Genomic DNA, 19,203 nt, shown 5'->3' on the forward strand with positions numbered 1-19,203 from the left:
CTAGAGGTCAATTTTCTTTCAATGTTCACAAAGAATGTTAGTGATGGAGACAACCGACCTCTATCCATTCCTTGATTCTCATTGTTAGTGTACTTTCTAAACCCTTAGTATGTTAAGTAAATTGAGCAAGTCTCTGTGCTTTAATTATCTCCTTTCATTGAAATTGTTTAGTAACTTGAAGTGTGGCATGTTTTGTTCACTTGATTGGGTTTGTTGTTTTAGCTTTTTATTCATGCTACCAAGACCATTCAGCTCGCATCGTGGACCTCAGATGAACTAGTTATGGAAGAACATAGAGATCCCTTGTGAACTTTTTGGTCCAACTTGGATTTTAGTGAGCAGGTGATTCAAGTGGGAGAATGGTAGTGAGCAGCTGTGGCTTATTTGGAACAATTGAGTATGATGGCTAGTGACAGTTGCATGAACCTTTAACCAAGGTGCCACTCTTGCTTTATGCTTGTGTTCCTGCTCCTGCTCCTGCTCCTGTTTCCTAGCCCTTTGCACTTGTTAGCATTTCAAAATAGTTGTTTCCTCCCTCCTGCACTTGCAGCCCTCTCTCAGGAATAAATAAATAAATAAAAATCTTGCAGTCCTCCCTCCTGCTTGCTCTCATGCTTTCTGCAATTCTAGTCTTAGGAATTCCAACTTATCTAATTTTCACTTGGAATATTCTCCTCTTTTGGGATTAGCAGGATTTGATTCTTGCTAGTAAGTAGTGGGAGTACGGATCTTGCATTCTTTCTATAAAGTGGATGGTGAGAACAAGGTTTAAGAGCCATTAGACAAGCTTAGAAGAGTTAAGAGTGCCGGTTTCAATGGTAGTTTCTTAAGCTACATTGAATTCTCTGGGAATGGGGGTATCGCGGGGTGTACTCAATTGGAGAGGTTTATTTTGAATTCTCCAGCCCCATTGGCATCAATGACTCAATTGCAGAGGCAGCTGCTTGTCTCCATGACTCTCAGTTGTTTGTGGACTATAATCTCTTCAGTATCGAGGGTGACTCACTGGCTACGGTAAAGATTTACATTTCTCCTTGCTCGAAGAGATGCCAATGGTAATGCAGGTGCTTTGAATAAAGATGGTGCGTCTACATCCTCCCTCCGTGTAGTTGACAAGAAATGAGTCTCCAGTTTTCTCTTTATTTTTGTTTGGCTTGGATGGTCTGCTATCCTATCTTATTTTGTTTCTTGTGTTTTATTTCAGGGTGGTGAGGTAATGCTGTGTTTGTCCTCAGTTATTGTATTTGTATGAGCATGTTGTCTCAGCGGGGGGCCTTTTCTTGGCCAGTTGTCTCTCCTTTCTCTTTCAATAAATCTAATCAACTTAAAAAAAATTGTATCTGCTTGCGCTCTATTAGCCAATTTCAAATAATTTTCAGATTTCTCTCTCTGAAATTATTATTGCTTTAGATATTTGACATCACATTGCTGCAAATTTTGTAAAAATTAAACAGTTGTTTCATACCTCCCAAGCAATTCTAGGTCTCTGCCACAACGTTGCTTTTCCAATGGTTCATGTAGGTTAAATTAATTGACTCAGCTGATGATATCAGGAGGGTCTTCATCAAATTATTGATGCGAATGTTTCAGAATTTGGGTACGGAGTTATGCAGTTGACCTAATCCATCCCTTAACCTAAACCTAATCCTGTCCTATTCCTACTAGGAGTCCTCAATAAGATGAAGAGTGTGGAGCCCGGCCTGATTTTGGTCCAGGACCCCACACCTTTGGTTTCTTCAGATATCTCTAGCTGGAGGAAGTCTGATTTCTGCTAGCTAGAGAGAAAATTGATCTTCGGGGGTCCTCTTTGGGTGGCGGGAGTCTCTTTTCTGCCAACCAGAGAGCCTTTGTTTAGTTTTCTGGCTGGTGGACAATCTTTTCCTCCCATCTACACTGCACATACTGCAAAATGCCATTGTCAGGCCATCTTTTCTCTCTCTACCACTATCTGGTTATGATCTTTAGGTCCATTTGTAGCCCTTGAAACATTCTTTTCAATGGGCCCTAGATCATCCTGATCTGAGCTTTGTGCACTAAACAATGGACCCTGCAGTCGGAGGCTTTGCAATAGTTGTTCACTGAAATTTTACAAAAAATATAGAAATGCTTCTATGAAAATTCAAAATCCAAAATTCCTTTCCCCTCCAAAATTTGAACTTTGTTTTCTACCCAAACACCCCTAGAGTATCCTATAAACTCCCCTCCTACCATTAGAACTCTACCCATGGAAATTCCAAATACTAATTTTTTAAAAGGGTAATTTGCAATCCCAATTTCCCCCCTTTTGAAGCCAATTCTCTAATTCAAAATCAAATTCATCAATACCCTTTAGAAAATGCCCTAGATTCCTTCCAATTACTTTTCGACTATTCAAAATTTCTATAAATAACCTTCCTCTCTTAGATAAAGAGGTCTTAGCAATGTTTGCAACATCGACTGTATAGGCCCAATGTTATCAAATCACATATGCAATTATGTGTGATTAGCATAGTTGCATATGCAATCACATGGTTGTATATGCGATTGCATATGTTTTTATTTTTATTTTTTTATTTTTATAAATTTAAATATATTAAAAAAAATAGAAAAGGGAAAAATTTTAAAAATTTTAAAAAAGTATGGAAAACTTACAAGTACCACTTAGAAAATAATGAAATATAAAAAATAAACAGTAACATAGACCATGACCTTGACATTTCCCACGTTGTTGGAGTTGTGAGTCAATTTTTACATAAGCGTTGTCGACATCATCTCAAAGTAGTGAATCATAGGCTCAAGTACTTAAAGGCTTCCCTAGGTGGACTCATATATTCCAATCATGGTCACCTAAATATAAGCTGATGGTGCAATATTGATTGAGCTGGTTGTACATCTAATTGTTGGTCCACAACTGGTTACTACATATTTGTGGGAGGCATTCTTATCACATGGAAGAGCAAAAAGCAGTCTGCTGTGACCAGCTCTTTTGCCGAAGCTGAATATTGTGCAATGGAACAAGTCGCATGTGAACTCATTTGGGTCAAATCCCTTATGAATGATGTGGATTTTTCCATGCTCGTGTCTATTCCTATACATTGTGACAATTAGGCAGCAATCCACATTGTCTGAAATCCTGTCTTCCATGAGAGGACAAAACACATTGAAGTCAATTGTTGCTTTTAAAGAAAAGCTAGTTGCCAAAATTCTTCATACACCTTTTGTTCACTTGGTGGATCAATTAGCAAGTATCCTCACCAAAGCATCCTCATCCATTCACTTATGCAATTCTATTAGCAAGCTTGGTGTTTACGATATCCATGCACTAGCTTGAGGGGGGAGTGTTACTGTTTCAATTGTATGTATGGAATACAATGAGGGGAAATATGTAGTCCTATGGTACTCTAAAGCAGTGCTCGAAGTATCGGTATCACCTTACGTATCGCATCCTTGGGATACAAATACGTATCAGTTGTCGCATAGGATATATCATTTGTATTAGGTAATTTATTGCACTTTTTGGGAAATACGGGGAAAGTGGTTGGAATTTTCAATGAAACTTCAGGAATTGTTAAAAAAGAACTTAATACACACTTTTAAATTATAACAACTCAAAAAGAAGTGCACATAATACATTTCCTTTGTATAGGGTCCTAAGCTATGTGCTGTTTGATTGAACTAATGTGACTATATTCAAATTGAATGCATAACATTTAGAGCATGTAATGATCATTTTGTCAAACACTCCTAAATACTTGTAAATTAGTCTCAACTGACAGCTGGTTGAAGGGAATTTCGAAAAAAAATATTTTAATAATATTTTATTAATTATTAATAAAAAATGAATTTTATTTTCCAAAAATTGACAAGGACTTAAGAAATTAGTAAATAAACCATCATACATGCTTGATTTCATGTTTGGAGTGCAATATTGCAAGCAATTTGGGAGAAATTGGTGAAATTTTGGTTTCCCCCCAATTTTTCCCAAATTGGACCACCTACACTTGAATTTTGAAATTATAGTGTATGCAATAGTCATTTCATCAAATACTCCTAAATACTTCGAAATTAGTCTCAGTTGAAGGGAAATTTTGAAAAAAAAAACAAGGAGAACATGAATAACCAATGGATGTCAAAATCAAAGCTCCAACTCTATGATTTTTCATGCAAAACATGAAGAAGCAAGGGATTTATAACCATTTGACACTGATTTAACATAATTTCAACAAAAAAGGGGTCGTTAATTGAAAATGCTCACCAGATCGAACATGTGGGATATATCGGCACTATTTATGTGTTTCGTATCGCACAAGTGGGATACAAGATATATCGTGGGATATATCGGCCGATATTGTTGATATTTAAAACATTGAGTCTAAAGTACCATACCATTCCTTGGTATCTTTTTATCTTTTAGATGTGTATCTTAGAGATTAGGATTATCTTTTTGTAACCCTTCAGTATAAATAGATGGCTTGGGAAAGGGGACAGTCCGTTCTCTCTCTTTCTCCTTTCTTTAATTGTTCCCAAACCCACAACACAAATTTCCATTTTTTAAGGGGCAAAATTATGTGTTGAAATTATGAGGTTATATCCAAAATGAGTTCATATCATTCCAATGTCATACAATGCAAGCAGCGAAACACAAACAATACAACAAAGAAACTGAACGGAACAACAAATATACCGTGGTCTACGACCCACGTGGAGTCACGAGGTGGTTTGAGATCTCCCCCCCTATTGTGATTTGTCTGCCAAATGTGTGTGACACCAAAACACAACTACAGAGGAAATCTCCAAAAGATCTGGAAAAATGCTTTTTTCTTGTTTCTAATTTTTGCTGTTTTGGTTGCTCGACTGAAAAGGTGCTATTTTATCACTAGAGGTGTGCCGATATATCGGGACATGTCAGCAATATATCAGTGATATTATCGTCAATATATTTTAAAATATTTATTCCAGATTTCCAGTCAGATATCATCTCACACTTATAGGGAAATGATATATCAGCCGATATCATCAATAATTAAAACGGTGCGTGTGTGTGAGTTCTTTCAAGTCCCACCAAAGTGTTCATTGGTCATTCATGACGCTCCCCCCAATCATCGCCTGACTTGCATTTCACCTTGAACTTTAAAAGTTAAGCTGCCATCGAAATTGAGGTTTCAAGTTGGGAACTTCTGTCACATCCGTTTTAAGAGCACCTTCAGTACGCTAATTTGAATGCTGTGTGATAAATAACATATATGAGGTGTTGCATAAGAACTAATGTGATTCAAGATAATGCATTTTGCTGAATCTCTTAATTTATATGCTAATTAAATATTTTAAATTTGAAATGGCTTAATCAATTCTCTGTTTTCTTTCTTGTTTTACAAGGCGAATTAATACCAAGCTTTTTCTTATAATTGTTTGGTAGGTGCATGCAGCTCTTGATATAGTTGATCAAATGTGTCAATCAGGTCTGGCCCTGTCTGTTGAAACTTTTCAACCAATTCTTCGTGCGAGTGAGCAGAGCTTTGAGCTTGATTTGGTAAAGTCCAACGCTCTGCTTAATTCATATTATATCTTTCGTCTTGTGCTTCACATGATTATTCTATGTATTTCTATTAATACACATTACCTTCGCAAATGCATGAAGCTTCACTCAGAAGAATTTTCCATGTTGCCAAATATACATTGTGCATGCCTGAATGATATGTAAAAGTTCTTTCTTGGTTCTTATCTTTAATATGAAGATATTCCCTATGGCATATTTTGCAACCTAATACTGGAGCCAATTTGCAACATTTGCCTCAGCTCAATGCACTCGGACATAATATGAATATGAACATCAACTGCCTTTCTAACTCAGTGGGTGATGAATCTAAGTTTCCTCTCTTCTCATTTGGATATATATATATATATATAGGTTTTTCCATATAACCGCCTGCCTTTAGGGTCATTGACCTATCATTGCCCAATTTTAAAATATTTAAATTAACAAGCTCATGCTTTGCACCGTTAGTCATCCCAACGCTTGCGTCTAATGGCGTTAGTGTTTTATACTGTTGAAAATCTGTATTTTCAAAAATGACAAAACTGCCCCCTAAGTAATGTCAACCAGCTCTTTTACTAAAGAGTGTGGATCATTGGTGTTGAAGGCAAGAGCAAATTGCATGTGGCTGTGGTGTCCATAGAGATGTCCATGACAAATCCACTTCATCCATCTGTTTTTAAAGACCACAATAGGACAGGATTCTAAAACTCAGGCAGATCCAAAACTCATGTGGGCCACACCAACAAAACAGTGGGAACAACAACGTCCACCACTGAAACCTCCTGGAGCTGACCATGATGTTTTTATGCCATCCATACCGTTCATATAACTATTACCGCTCAGATAAACTATATGAACACATATCATACTGATATAAATATCAAGTGGACCACATCATAGTAAACAATAGGAATTGGACTCCTATTGTTGAAAACTTCTTGGGGCCACAGAAGGCTTTGATCAAGTTGATATTTCTATTTTACCTTAATCCAGGTCTGTGTGACCTTATGAATGGGTTAGATGGCAAATAAACGTCACAGTTGGTCATATGAAGGTTTCAATGGTAGTTTGTTCATTCTCCACCACTTTTAGTGGTGTGGTCCAATTGAGCTTTGGATTTGTCTCATTTTTGGACTCATGCTCTAGAATGATCTTGAAAAATTGATGGACGGTGTAGATCTAATACATAAATCATGGTGAGGCCTAGACGAGCTTCACATGGTAAAAGTTGCGTTGTGTAGTACGCAATTTATTCAGGAGCAAGAAAATTGGTGTGTTTGTGAGCTCTTATCATCGGCAATGACGTGTACCAATGAGATTTCTTGCAAAAGGCTTTCGCAGAAAGTTCATGCACTAGGATGCTAGGTGGGGCCCACCGCGTTGTTTGTGAGATATCCACACGGTCCATCCATTTGGGAGCTCTATTTAGGACGTGCGACCAACAATGAGGAGGATCCAAAACTCAAGGGGGCCACATGAGAGGAAATAGTGATCATTGAACATGCACCATTAAAAACTTCCTAGGGCCCACAGTGATGTTTATTTGTCACCCAACCTATTCATAAGGTTACACAAACATGGATGAAGGGAAAACATATATATTAGCTTGATCCAAAACTTTTATTGGCCCCAAGGAGTTTATAATGGTGGGCGTTCAATCACCATAGTTTTGTGTGGTAGGGTCCACATGTGATTCAGATCTGACTCATTTTTTGGGCTGACTCCTAAAATGAGTTGGCAAAATGGATGGACAGTGTTGATCACACAAATAGATAAAGGTGGGCCCTGTCAAATCTTCTCACCCACCCCCTTATAACAGGGTATAACCGTAAATACCAAAGGGAGTGAGAGCAAATATGTCTTTTTACACCTTAATGGTGTTTTTCCGACCCTCGGTGACAGTCAAAGTCCAAGAGGCAGCTATTTTTCCATATTTGTAAAGCATAAGCTTGTTAATTTAAATATTTTAAAATCAGGTGATTATAGGTCAATGGCCCTAAAGACGGACGGTTATATGGAAAAACCTCTATTTTTTTTTATAAAAAAATATATATCTAGGGTTCATAGTTTTAGATATATGGTTTTGGGCATTGAATATAAATTTAGAAATAGGATGATGGGATGGTTTTAATTTTAAGATATAGACGCTTAGTTTGGAAAATAAAAGTTAACTATTGAAAATTACTCAATATAGATACTTTAAACTTGTGAGAGTGCATAAAGGAATCATAGAGGAGTTTTGTGGTCTCCTGGATCAGGAAGCGAACTTTTGTAATCCCTTGGGCCAATTTGTTTTCGCCGTAGGTTGGGAGTACTCTCTGCTTTGGTACCATGCTGGAAAGCTAGGAATGAAAATATTACCCTTTGTTTGGAATAAAAATTTGTATTATATTGTTTGTACAATCTGCTAAAAGCGATACCACAGTGGTCAGTAGTGAGTATCACTTTCCATTGATTCAAACGGATGGATCATGTCCTTACCATTGCTAAGGTGCTGAATTTTTCACTGTCTTTGTAGTGGTGCTTTTGTTTGCATTAATGATTTGCTAGTTGGAAAAATTTTCTTAAATAGAAATTCATTAAATTTGTAACTGTTACGGAATATTGATAGCAATTGAGTGTTTGTATCATTTTCCATATCATACATGCGTGAGTCCAGCCAATGAATCATGGGTAGAATGTGTCCTGCATAACCGATAATGATTGCGATGGCAATAGTTTATTGTTATTTCCATGGTATCCAGAAATGGTTATCCATGTAATGGTAAGTATCCAGAAATGGTTATGCATGTAATGGTAATGGTGGGTACTGTTATGCATTACGGGGCCACAATGACCATTATGGAAAAAATGGCCCATAAGGGCCGTTACAATTTTTTTTTTTTTTTTAATTGGCCATAACAGGCTAACAGCCTTTACAGACCATATCTCAAATTCTCAATGGTAACGACGGTGGCCATTACAACAACTGTTATGCTATTAAATACCTTGGTTATTTGTCTGTGTATTTCTTTAATTGTGCTTTACTAGGTGTAGGTGTTTATAAATCTTGATAACTTTCAATTATTCTGACTTCACTCTAAATTTGATCCCAAGGTCCATCCAATTTATTCAGTTATACGTCACTATGATTTGAAGCCGAAAGGCGTGACCTTCAAAAGCATGATAAGTTTGTGTGTGAAGATGAAAGATGTAAGTCTCTTTCCTTTGTACTCTTTTTACTCACATGAGTTTATAGTTCTCTTAGTTTCTTTTCGTGTGTGAAGATGAAAGATGTCTCTATCCTTTGTACTTCTTTGTTTACTCAGGTGAGTTTGTAGTTCTTTTGGTTGGTAGTATAACATTTTAGGTCTTTTTATTTGGCTTTTCGAATCTTGTCTGTCAAGTGTCAATCACTGCTATTCAAGGTCCTTTCATTGGTAAATGAAACACATATTAAAATATATTGGACTTATTCCATAAACATTTTATAAATTAATTAAAACCTGTTTTAATGCTTAAATTGTAGAAAATTAATAGCTAAAAGATTTAATTAAAAAAATTTTGAACTTGTTTTAGATTTATCGACTTCTAAGATGAGGTCCCATAGTGTATGTTGTCTGCAATTGTGTAGTGCCATGAAACTGGAGAGGCGGGTAATGCTCAATTGGAGGTTTGGGTGAAGGATTCAAAATCTAACGGTAAAAAGGAAAGAGGAGGGAGGGAGGGAGGTTGTCCTAAAACTTTTGCCAAACTGCCAAAGGAACTAATCTTGTTTCAAATCCTAATCAACCTAGCAAGTTCCTTGGGAGCAACACACAACTATTTGTAACCCAGTTGAAGTGGAAAGGAGCGAAGCCAAGAGATTAGAGATGGCTAAGAATTGTTTGTTTATGAGGAAGGACAATACTAAGAGCGTGGTATGGATAGTTGCTGACAACGACTTAATGATAGAATGACAGAGGTTAAGAGAATGAGAAGTAGACTTATGGCATCGAAATTAATTTGGGGCTAGGAGATCATTAATATTATCAGTGCCTATGCACCTCAAGTAGCACAAGAATAAAGTATTGAAAGATGATGTTTGGAAGCATTTGGTGAGCTAATGCAGAGGATTGCCATAAGGGGATAGGATATTTAAAGATGCACACTTGAGGGCATGTAGGGAAAGATAGTGGTGGGCATTCGAGGGTACATGAGGGACATGGGTTTGGTAAAAGAAATGAGCCGGGAGAGGTGGCCCTTATAATGCAAACCCTAAAAGGGGATGCAAATAGATCAAAGGAGAGAAGAAAGAGATTATGGAAAGAACCCAACAATCTTCTAGCCAAATGCTGGAGATCGTGAAAAACCCCCTCCCCGAATCTTCTATCAAATAAAAACCAAGGAAAGAAACATAAGAACTTTTTCTTTTATTCCATAATCACAATAATAATGCATTATACATCCATAACATAGCCTTATATAGGCTTAAAACAAAAAGGAGAAACCCTAATAATAGAAAATGTCCAAACTGCCCCTGAACCCTGTCACTGCTGTATGGGCCTTATGTAAATGCCCCTCCCCGAATCTTCTATCTGACCAAATGGCCTTGGAATTGCATGATCTTAGGCTCATTTGAAAGCCTACTCAATAGGCTATCAAATGGGACCAATTTCGTGTCATTCGGACATCGTTTGGTGCCTCAAAAAGTGGCCCGCCAAGAAAGTGACGAAAATACAAAAGCAAATTTATTAACTAAATCATGAATTGGTTCAATCTCACCCCGATGTTAATTTAATAAATAAAACCTATGAATTCATGACCATATGATTGATCCCACATGCCCCATAATTTAACTGTTGATCCCATCCAATTGAACATTAGATGATTGATTTGGTCAAATTATCCATCAAGACAATTTGAATGGATAGATTCTTCAAATCTTGATCAATTGGCTTGTGTGGCCATTTAGTTGCATCGCCTTGGTTTGCGATGACATTAACATATGACTTATATGATACCAAATACTTATTATAAAAGATATATGAGCATTTGGTAACTTTTAAGAATGGGTCATGTTTATGTCAAATATTAATTTGCCTGCTTAGGTGGATGGGGCAATTGATATGTAAGGACTGTAAGGTAAGGTTATACAGGTGAGCTCCTGATTCGGCAACATAGACTAGCGGTTTATAGATGAGTGTATTGGGAGCTGAAAAAGCGGACAAGATTAAAAGCTTCCCAAGAATAAAATATTGAACTTAAGAGGAGAAATGTCAATGTTACTTAGAGAGATTGATAGAAGAAGGCAAACGGAGTCTTGAAGCGGAGGTTGGGAAGATGTGGACAGAGGTGGTTGACCATCTAAAGAGTGGCCAAAAAAGTGCAGGAAGAGCCTAAAGGCAAGAAAGTCGGGTAAAGAAACGTCGTGGTTGGGGTTGAGGTATAGTGGCTATTGACAAAAAGAGGTTTAATCATAAAGAGTGGCAAAGAAGTAGAAATGTGGAATACCTTGAAGCATATAAAATGATTAAAGGGAAGAAAAAAGAAGAAGAAAAAAAGCAGTCAATAAAGTCAAGTATACTGCATGATGAATGGTACAATAGGTAAAAAGGAAGAGGAGCATCTACAAAGAAAAGCAAGAGAGAAAAGGTAGACCATATTAGACGTTTTGAGGTGAAGGGTCTTGGCGAGAGACGGTGAGACAAGGAGAGATGGAAGGACTACTTTGGAGCTTGATGAATGAAGATGCATGCACGGGAATAGAACTATGAGGGGCCTAGGGCCTCAGGGCTATGAGTGCTGATGTGCATTATTGAAGACTTCAGTTTAGAGGAAGTAAAGGTAGCCTTAACAAGGACGAGGAAAGCAAAAACCGTGGGAATAGATGCCCTACCTATAGAAGTGTAGAAGATACTGGACAAAATGTTATTATATATATATATAAAATTGCGGATAAAGAAACTGTTAGATGAGTAGAGGAGAAGCCTTGTAATACCTGTTTACAAGAATAAAGGTGATGCACAAAGTTGCACCAACTATTGGGGCATCAAACTTTGAGTCACACTATGAAGCTTTAGGCGAAGGTGGTGAAACCATGATTAAGACAAGAAACTAGGATTTTGAGAAATTAGTTCGGCTTCATCCTAGGGAGATCAACAATTGAAGCTATTTTCTAGTTATACAGTTCATTGAAAAACAGAGAGATAAGAGGAAGAATCCATATCTTGACAAAGTGTATGGTATAACACCTAGGGAGGTTATGTCATGGGTGATGAGGAGGAATGGGGTCTCAAGAGGATATACTGACATCATTAGACTGTATGAGGGTGTTGCACAAGAATGAGAGTTGTAGTTAAAGGTGGTAGGTCATTTATTTTATTAGCATCAAAATTACATATTTAGTTAGCACCACTTCCAAAACCTTACATCTACTCAAACATTCCATTGAATCTAAAAAACCATATAATCAATGGTTCCCCAATTTCCTAAACATAGAAACCCTAATTCATAAAATTCCCAAATTCAAAATTAAGTCTCCAAATATCCATTTTCCCTATTATGCCAATTCCCAATTTCCTAACTTAACAAAATTCCCCCACCCAGAATCACAATTTTCCAAAATCATTTAAAATTTCAAATCCTAAATTTCAAAATCCCCAAACCCTCTAATCTAGATGTTTCAATTCCCCCAAATTCCTCCATTCATCCTCAATCTCTTGTGCATGATACAACAAAACTGTAAGCTTAAATTGCTTTGAAGAATTCCAATGTAGTGTTTAAAACACAATTAGAAGTAAGAAATCAAGGAAAAGATCTCATACATTTATGAAAAATATAAGAAATTTGGGAGAAGTGTTTTTAATAAATCAAGGCATTGATTTGAAAAAAAATGTAAGAAAGAGTGTTCAAAGAATCCTTATTAGGAGGGTACATCACAAAAAATTTCGGATGCATGCCTATGGATACCTCACACAAATTTTCTGGTGGCACCCAAGCTACCGTGCCCGCCTAAGGACAATGCCTCGCCTGGGGCCCATGTGAGGCGCAAGTGGCTGAAGATGAGTGTTTGACCATGGTGAAGGCCAATCCCTAAGGTATTCTTGTTTTTTATATGCTAAATCAATCATATGCCATACAAGAGAACACACCAACTCTCATGTAAATCCCAAACTGTATGTTTTCCTTAGCTTCCTCATGAAAGATCCATCAATCCCTCTTAAAGAACGTGTCAATTATGTTACACATGTCAAAGAAATAAAGAAAAGAAGTGACACAGGTACAAAGATGAGACACGTGTTCAAGTTCCATACAAGACGGGAAGTTTTCTAACACTTGGCATATCATGCAAACATATGCACTTTAAAGTTTAGAAAATTTCACATATGCCATTATAAAGTTGTAAAATCCATTGTTTTTGCTCAGAATTACAAAACTACCATTCATGCAAATGGCCTATTGCTTTCCAACCAAGATTACAAAATTTCCATCTTGCCCATGAAAGAATCAGGTTAAAGTGATTTGGGCAAGAGTACTGTTAGGATGAGTGAACCCTTGGAAATATTAATTTAGGCATCGGATTTCTTAAGACATCTTAATTTTACCCATCTTCTTTTCAAATACGACTCATTGTAATCAGAAAATTAGATTGGATATGTCAAACCATTTTATTTGTATAAACATACATGGGGATCGAGGTGTCAAGTGCTATGGTAGACATTAGTCTTTGAACTCAGCTATTCACTAGTTAGTGATACTGGTCTTTATCAATGATATGCGAAGCATTTATACTGGGGGACCAACGCACAAGTTCATGAATACAGTTCAATTCCGAGGCTAGGAAGGGTGATTCTCCCTTGGGCAATTTTAAATTCATAATTGAACCAAGCCGTCTTGTACCTTTGATTATCTATAGAAGACCTGAAGTTGTCTTTGCCAAGGACAACTCAGTGTGGGCCAAACATTAAGCATTGAATGCAACCTTCTTTTTTCACATTGGTGGTTCATTTGTTTCACTAACTTTCAATAGTGCCCTTTAAGGATCAAATCTCATGATGGAGCCATGTAGTGCATTACACATCCATATCACATGAAGGATTTATTTCACAATGCTTTGTTAAGGGAACAAGTCTCATAGGGTCATATCTCCAGCCATTGGAAGGGAGGGCACTTGGGGCAGCCTGATAATTAGTTCAGACTGTCCACCACTCCATCCAGCTCTTGGCAAGTGACCACAAACAAATCACAATAATTGGACAATCCTGACCATCCAATCAAATTCAATGTAAAAATGCACAATCAAGATTGAGAAGATAAAAATAACTCTTACCATCAATTTGAAACATCTATTTGATAGGCCCCTTCTTGGATTGTTTATCCTTCTAAAAAAATACTTATGACTGGAATAGATGGTTCAGATTGATTACTGGATTGCCCCCCCCCAAAAAAAAGAAGATCAGATTGATTACTGGATTGCCGCTTATGTTCAAAGCTACTACTTGTATTGTAAGCCTCTCATACATCTACTTGTGAACTAGGGAGGGAGGAGATTGTGGCCTTTAATAATAAATGATAGATTGAACTGCCATGTAAGGTACCAACTAAATAGGTCTGAATTTGATATAAGTGTCAAAATCCTAGATGGTGTAAACCATCAATTTCATTAGGAATTGTGGTCATTTTAACATAGTTCCTAAGGGATGCCTGAATATTGAGTCAGGAAATTGTTCCTAATTTCACGGTGACTGAACTTGGTGACAAACCTTGTAATCTCTTGTATTAATAAAATAGGGATTTGTTACAGTACTATTTCAAGATTTTCATACTCTCTTTCTCCTCTCTTCCCTTCTTCTTCTTCCCACTTTATCTAATGTTGTAACCTTGTGTCCAAATCACTCTGTAAAGCTAGCTCATAGGAATATCTTTCCTTGAGTTGAGGCATTTCAACTTGGGCCAAGTGAGAGAACGGGGAAAGAAATAAATGGTAATAAGAGTTGGGAGTTTAAAAGATGTTTGCATAACCTTCACTTGTCTGAAACCCACTTGACTTCAATAGATGAGTGGTAGTGAAACTAAAGAGTTAGAAAAAGTACAACTACAAAGTCAAATGATATGGTGTACCCATTTTGACAAAAAGAAAAAAGAGTGTTCATAGCATGACACCACTGCTGGAGCACCTAAATATTTGTAATAATGTGCAAATAAAGTTCTTTTTGACTAATACATAATGTTCATTTGATGGATAAAATTTTGTTGCTTCCTTACTAAATAGCAGGGACAAGTCTAAGATGATTGTGATGACTATCTAATGCTTTCATTTCTTTGTAACTGAATTATTTTCTTATTATTTTTTCATTTGCTTCATATTTGTATATTGGAGATGCACATTGCAATAGCAAAATCTTCCAAACGATGTATCTTCTGTATTTTTGTTGGGAATCAAAAGGATAATTGGTTAGTTCCCTGAAAATGTTCATTGGAAATTGGACTTGGATACAAAATTTGGTCTCCTTTGCTCCAAATAGATTCTTTTCGCTGGGATTTTTTTAGTTACCCTTCTTTTTTTGTCCCACGCAGTTTGAAGGTGCATACAACATGCTAAAAGATGTGGAAGAAATGAACATAACGCCAACAGCAAACATGTACAATGCTATAATGGCTGGATACTTCAGGGAGGCAAGTGATGTTGTTGAAATCCTTGAGATGCTATTATTGGTCTGATCTTTCTAAAATTTTGAAATTAAATATGCGCCACATTCTTTTTCTTTTAATAGTTCTCCCGTGAAATCATGTTTTCTGGGTTATGTCGTTTCTGAACATGCGATGGGCAACATCGAATAAATAACAGTAGATTAGGTCAAATTCCTTAGGGCGTGATTTTTTTTCCCAATTTCCTTGGTAAATTCAAGGAAATGGCCATTGAATTTCACTCAAAAGAGGAGCCTTATAAAGTTGTTTTTTCCAATTACCTCAGTAAATTAAAGGAAATTGGCAATGATTACAACTGCATTTACCTATGTTGCAAGACACATGATTTAATGCTAGCATGCAATGTGGAGACTATGAAAGAGTCCATAAAGTAATTCAATTTACAAAAGATGCTAACCCACTAAGTAATTAAGAGTAAACAATAGAAAATAAAATCTGATTTAACCTAAATTACATGCCCGCATGCTAAGAAATCACATAAGTCAATTAAAACTAGGCCCGATGGAAGGATATAACTTCCAATTTAGCATGGGCACATTACACACTCAAGGGACTGACTTGTGAGTTTTATGATTAGGGTTAGGAAGGGAAAAATATGAAATTTGGAAAATTAGGGTTCATGGGAATTGAGAATTTTTGAATTAGGGTTTTTTAGAAATGGGGGAAAATAGGAAATTGGGGATCTAGGGTTTAGGGTAGGGTTATGGACGGAGAATCAAGGGGTTTTGATGGGGGAAGAAAGAAGAAATCAAAGGATTGAGCGGTTGTCCGTACGGTCAGCAATGGTTGATTTTGGTTGGGGTTGAAGTTAGATGATGCAGAGTTGAAGAAAAAGATGATTTGGATAGTCTTGGATAGGAAGGGATGAATAGAGATGAAGTTTTTAGGAAAAAACCTCTTTTGGATAGAAAGGAAGAGAGAAGGAAGATGATAGATAGAAGCTTCGTACCTCCGTTGAATGGGGAATGGAATTATACCACACCAAAGCTCCAAATCACATGAAGTATTTTTCAAATCATATGAAGAAAAGAAAACACTAACTTTTTTTTTTTTCCAAAATAATGACATTAGGACTTCACACACCTATATTTCTCTTTTATAGTCTCGGAAAATACCTTTTACAAAAAGATGCTTTCAAATAAGATTCTCAACATAAAGATGCTTAATAAATTAAAAGTTGTTCCTAACTTCCTAATCTCAACACAAATATAATGTATGCTAAAAATAATGAAGCATGTAAACAATCTAAACAACTAAACTATTTCGCAGCCCATGGGGTCCATGATTAAGATGTCCGATGATGATCCAACGGTCCGATTATCGTGTCCACCCAATCCAACGGTCCGATGTGTCCATCAAACTCCTATATGTAACCCACGTACATCTTCCTAGTGTGGGGTCTTCAAAGATGCATGAACAAGCACGTTAGGTCTTCAACGTGGCTAGGAATGTGAATTGGGCCAAGTGGGTCCCGTGTAATGGTCGTCTAATCATTAGGAGACTGGCTCAACCCTCTTCTAGTATGGTGCTCGGATGTCCTCATCAACCTATTTAGTGATTTCAGCTGCAATTGACCACAATTATGACAATGCTTTCATTGTTTGTTTTAGCCATGTGAAATTGTAAGGATGGCAATGTTATAGTGTAAAATTGTAATGATTACAAATGCATCTGCCTCTATCCCCTTACATATGCATTTGACTCTTGATTTATGTGCCGTAATACTTGTTTATAAAAATATTGGGAAATAGTAATGATGGCTCACTTACATTACTTTACCGTGGAATTCGGAAAAACAAATAGGCCCTTAGTTGTAGAAGGCTCAAAGAACTTTATACAGGCTGCTTCGGCTTGTTTTTCAGCACATCAACATGCATATTGATATCATCTTAATATGAGAATTTCCAATGTCATGGGTGCATATCCGTCTTGCGAATTTCATTGGAAGCTCCCAGATGCTAGATATGTGCTGGATGGTCACTTTTCTTCTCACACTGTTAGTGGATCTTCTAGTTCAGATTCTCTCTGTCAATGTAGGTTCATACATATGTTGGCAATCATGATTCTATTGTTTGCACTGATGCGTAGTTTCCCTTTCTACATTTAATAGATTCTGTTATTCTTTGTTTCCCAAATAGTGGGGACAAGGCTATGGTGATGCTATTCTTCTTTTCTGCACACAACTGTAGAAGTCTTCTGGAATTGGAGTTAATTTCTTATTAGAATCTAGGTTTTGGTTTATTCTGCACATTTTGTTTCCTTGCATCTTATGTCTGAATTTATGAGGGTTTTACATTTTTCTACAGAAAAACATTCCTGGTGGGTTGATGGTTCTCAGGCAAATGGAATTGGCAAATGTAAAACCGGATTCTGAGACTTTCAGCTATTTAATAGGAAATTGTGAATGTGAAGAGGATATCGTCAAGGTAGACACTGTGTGCACATTGTATTCAGCAATCTTGTCCTTTGGAGTTTTTTTTTTTTTTGGTCATTAATGTGATGATGAAGATCTTAGCTTTACCTTCAGTGATGTGTGTTCTTCTAGTTTATCTCTTCATTTTGTGCTTTAGATTATTGATCTATCAGAGGTATGAGTACAGGAAATTTAATATTGAATATTATGAACCTGTTTTAATCTGTGATGCTTAGTTGTTTTTGCAAAAATATGTGAGCAGGTGTGAAGATTTGATACTAATTAGAACACATTGGTTGCTGGTCAGGTCTAGCTTAAGATCTACTATTGGCAGCAACCTGCTAAAATAATGTTCATATGTTGCTCAGTTGTTGGAAAATAGTATGTGAGCAAGCGTGGAAGATTTGATTACTAATTAGAACCTATTGATTGGCACTAATCAGGACTAGCTGAAGATCTGCTATTGACAGCAAGCAGCTAAAATCATGTTCATATGTAGCGCTATTAACCATTTGACATGTTTGAACTGCTCTTTGCTGTGAACAAAATTTTGATACTGTTTCTTTATTCAGTTTCATTTAGTTGGAAGTTATTTCTGATACACACGCCTGCACGCACATAAATACATGCTACTAACATCATGACTCTATATTTGCCTTCATAAAATTTTCAAATTTTCTTTCCGGAATCTATATTTTGATAACCATATGTTCTATAACATGTGCTGCATAAGTAAATTTTATTGGTCTTCTCTGTATCAATTCTTGTGACTTAAAGGAGATCAGCATGTTGCATGGCAGTTCCTAAGCACTACAAGTTCCTTTCTTTTAGGAAATTATTACTTTCTGCTGTTCTTCTACACTTTTTGCAATGTCAGCAAGGGTCAGACCATCGGGTTCAACTTGTTGATACATCTAGAAAATAGGAATGAGATTAGGATGTGTATAGAGGAAATGGTTTCAGGATGGTGAATGCTTCCTCATCAATGATGAGTTATAAAGGCAAGCGTGGAGGAATAATAATGATTAATAGAGTTCAAGCATGTGTTGACACCAGGTCTCCATCAAAGTTCGGGGCTGGTCATTTGCGACAGGTGGGGCTTCACAAAAAAACAACTTATTAGTTTCCTCCAACAGGTAAGTGGAAACTAACATCAGCAGTTCCAATGGCAATCAGGGCAGTTTTTGGTGTTGGAGCTGTTGGAAATGATAAAGTTCAATTTGTTTAGTTTTCTCTGTCCCAGGAGGCAAAGTTGATTCGGCTCTTGTGGAGTTGACATCAATCTTAGGATCAATCTGTTTCTCGAGAAGTTTGGAGTCCACTAATAGCGGAAGATCACTCAAAGATGCTATTTCATGGAGGCATGATTTGTGATGAGGTCCATATGGAACAACCTCAAAGCTTTTGTGATTCTTCACACTATGGTTGGTTTAGCAGTGCCCTTCTTGAGCTTGGCTTCGAGCTTGGCTTCAAGTGTTCCCTTGCTAACTCATTTCATAGTGACAAATCTTGTTCTCAAGAATTTCCCAGCCAGAAATTTCTTGGGAGATTTTAAATTTTGAGGTTTCCCTGAGGACGTTATCGGGAAAATATTGCCAAAAATAGG

The 19,203-nt window shown here is 36.8% G+C and overlaps 1 protein-coding gene across 2 annotated transcripts in view; it reads left to right on the forward strand.

Annotated features, from left to right (window-relative positions):
* Positions 1-19,203, forward strand: part of LOC131221456 (pentatricopeptide repeat-containing protein At4g04790, mitochondrial-like) — a 93,485-nt gene that overhangs the window by 32,672 nt on the left and 41,610 nt on the right. The window contains exons 7-11 of one of the 2 annotated variants that reach the window (XM_058216709.1): positions 1,522-1,597; positions 5,439-5,509; positions 8,612-8,707; positions 15,053-15,151; positions 17,491-17,610. In XM_058216709.1, the coding sequence (XP_058072692.1) occupies positions 1,522-1,597; positions 5,439-5,509; positions 8,612-8,707; positions 15,053-15,151; positions 17,491-17,610 (462 nt within the window). Of the gene's footprint in view, positions 1-1,521; positions 1,598-5,395; positions 5,510-8,611; positions 8,708-15,052; positions 15,152-17,490; positions 17,611-19,203 lie in introns of both variants that reach the window. The other variant, XM_058216710.1, reaches the window with a different exon arrangement.

The sequence above is a fragment of the Magnolia sinica genome, chromosome 12 (genome assembly GCF_029962835.1).
Source record: "Magnolia sinica isolate HGM2019 chromosome 12, MsV1, whole genome shotgun sequence".
In the NCBI taxonomy this organism is placed as follows: domain Eukaryota; kingdom Viridiplantae; phylum Streptophyta; class Magnoliopsida; order Magnoliales; family Magnoliaceae; genus Magnolia; species Magnolia sinica.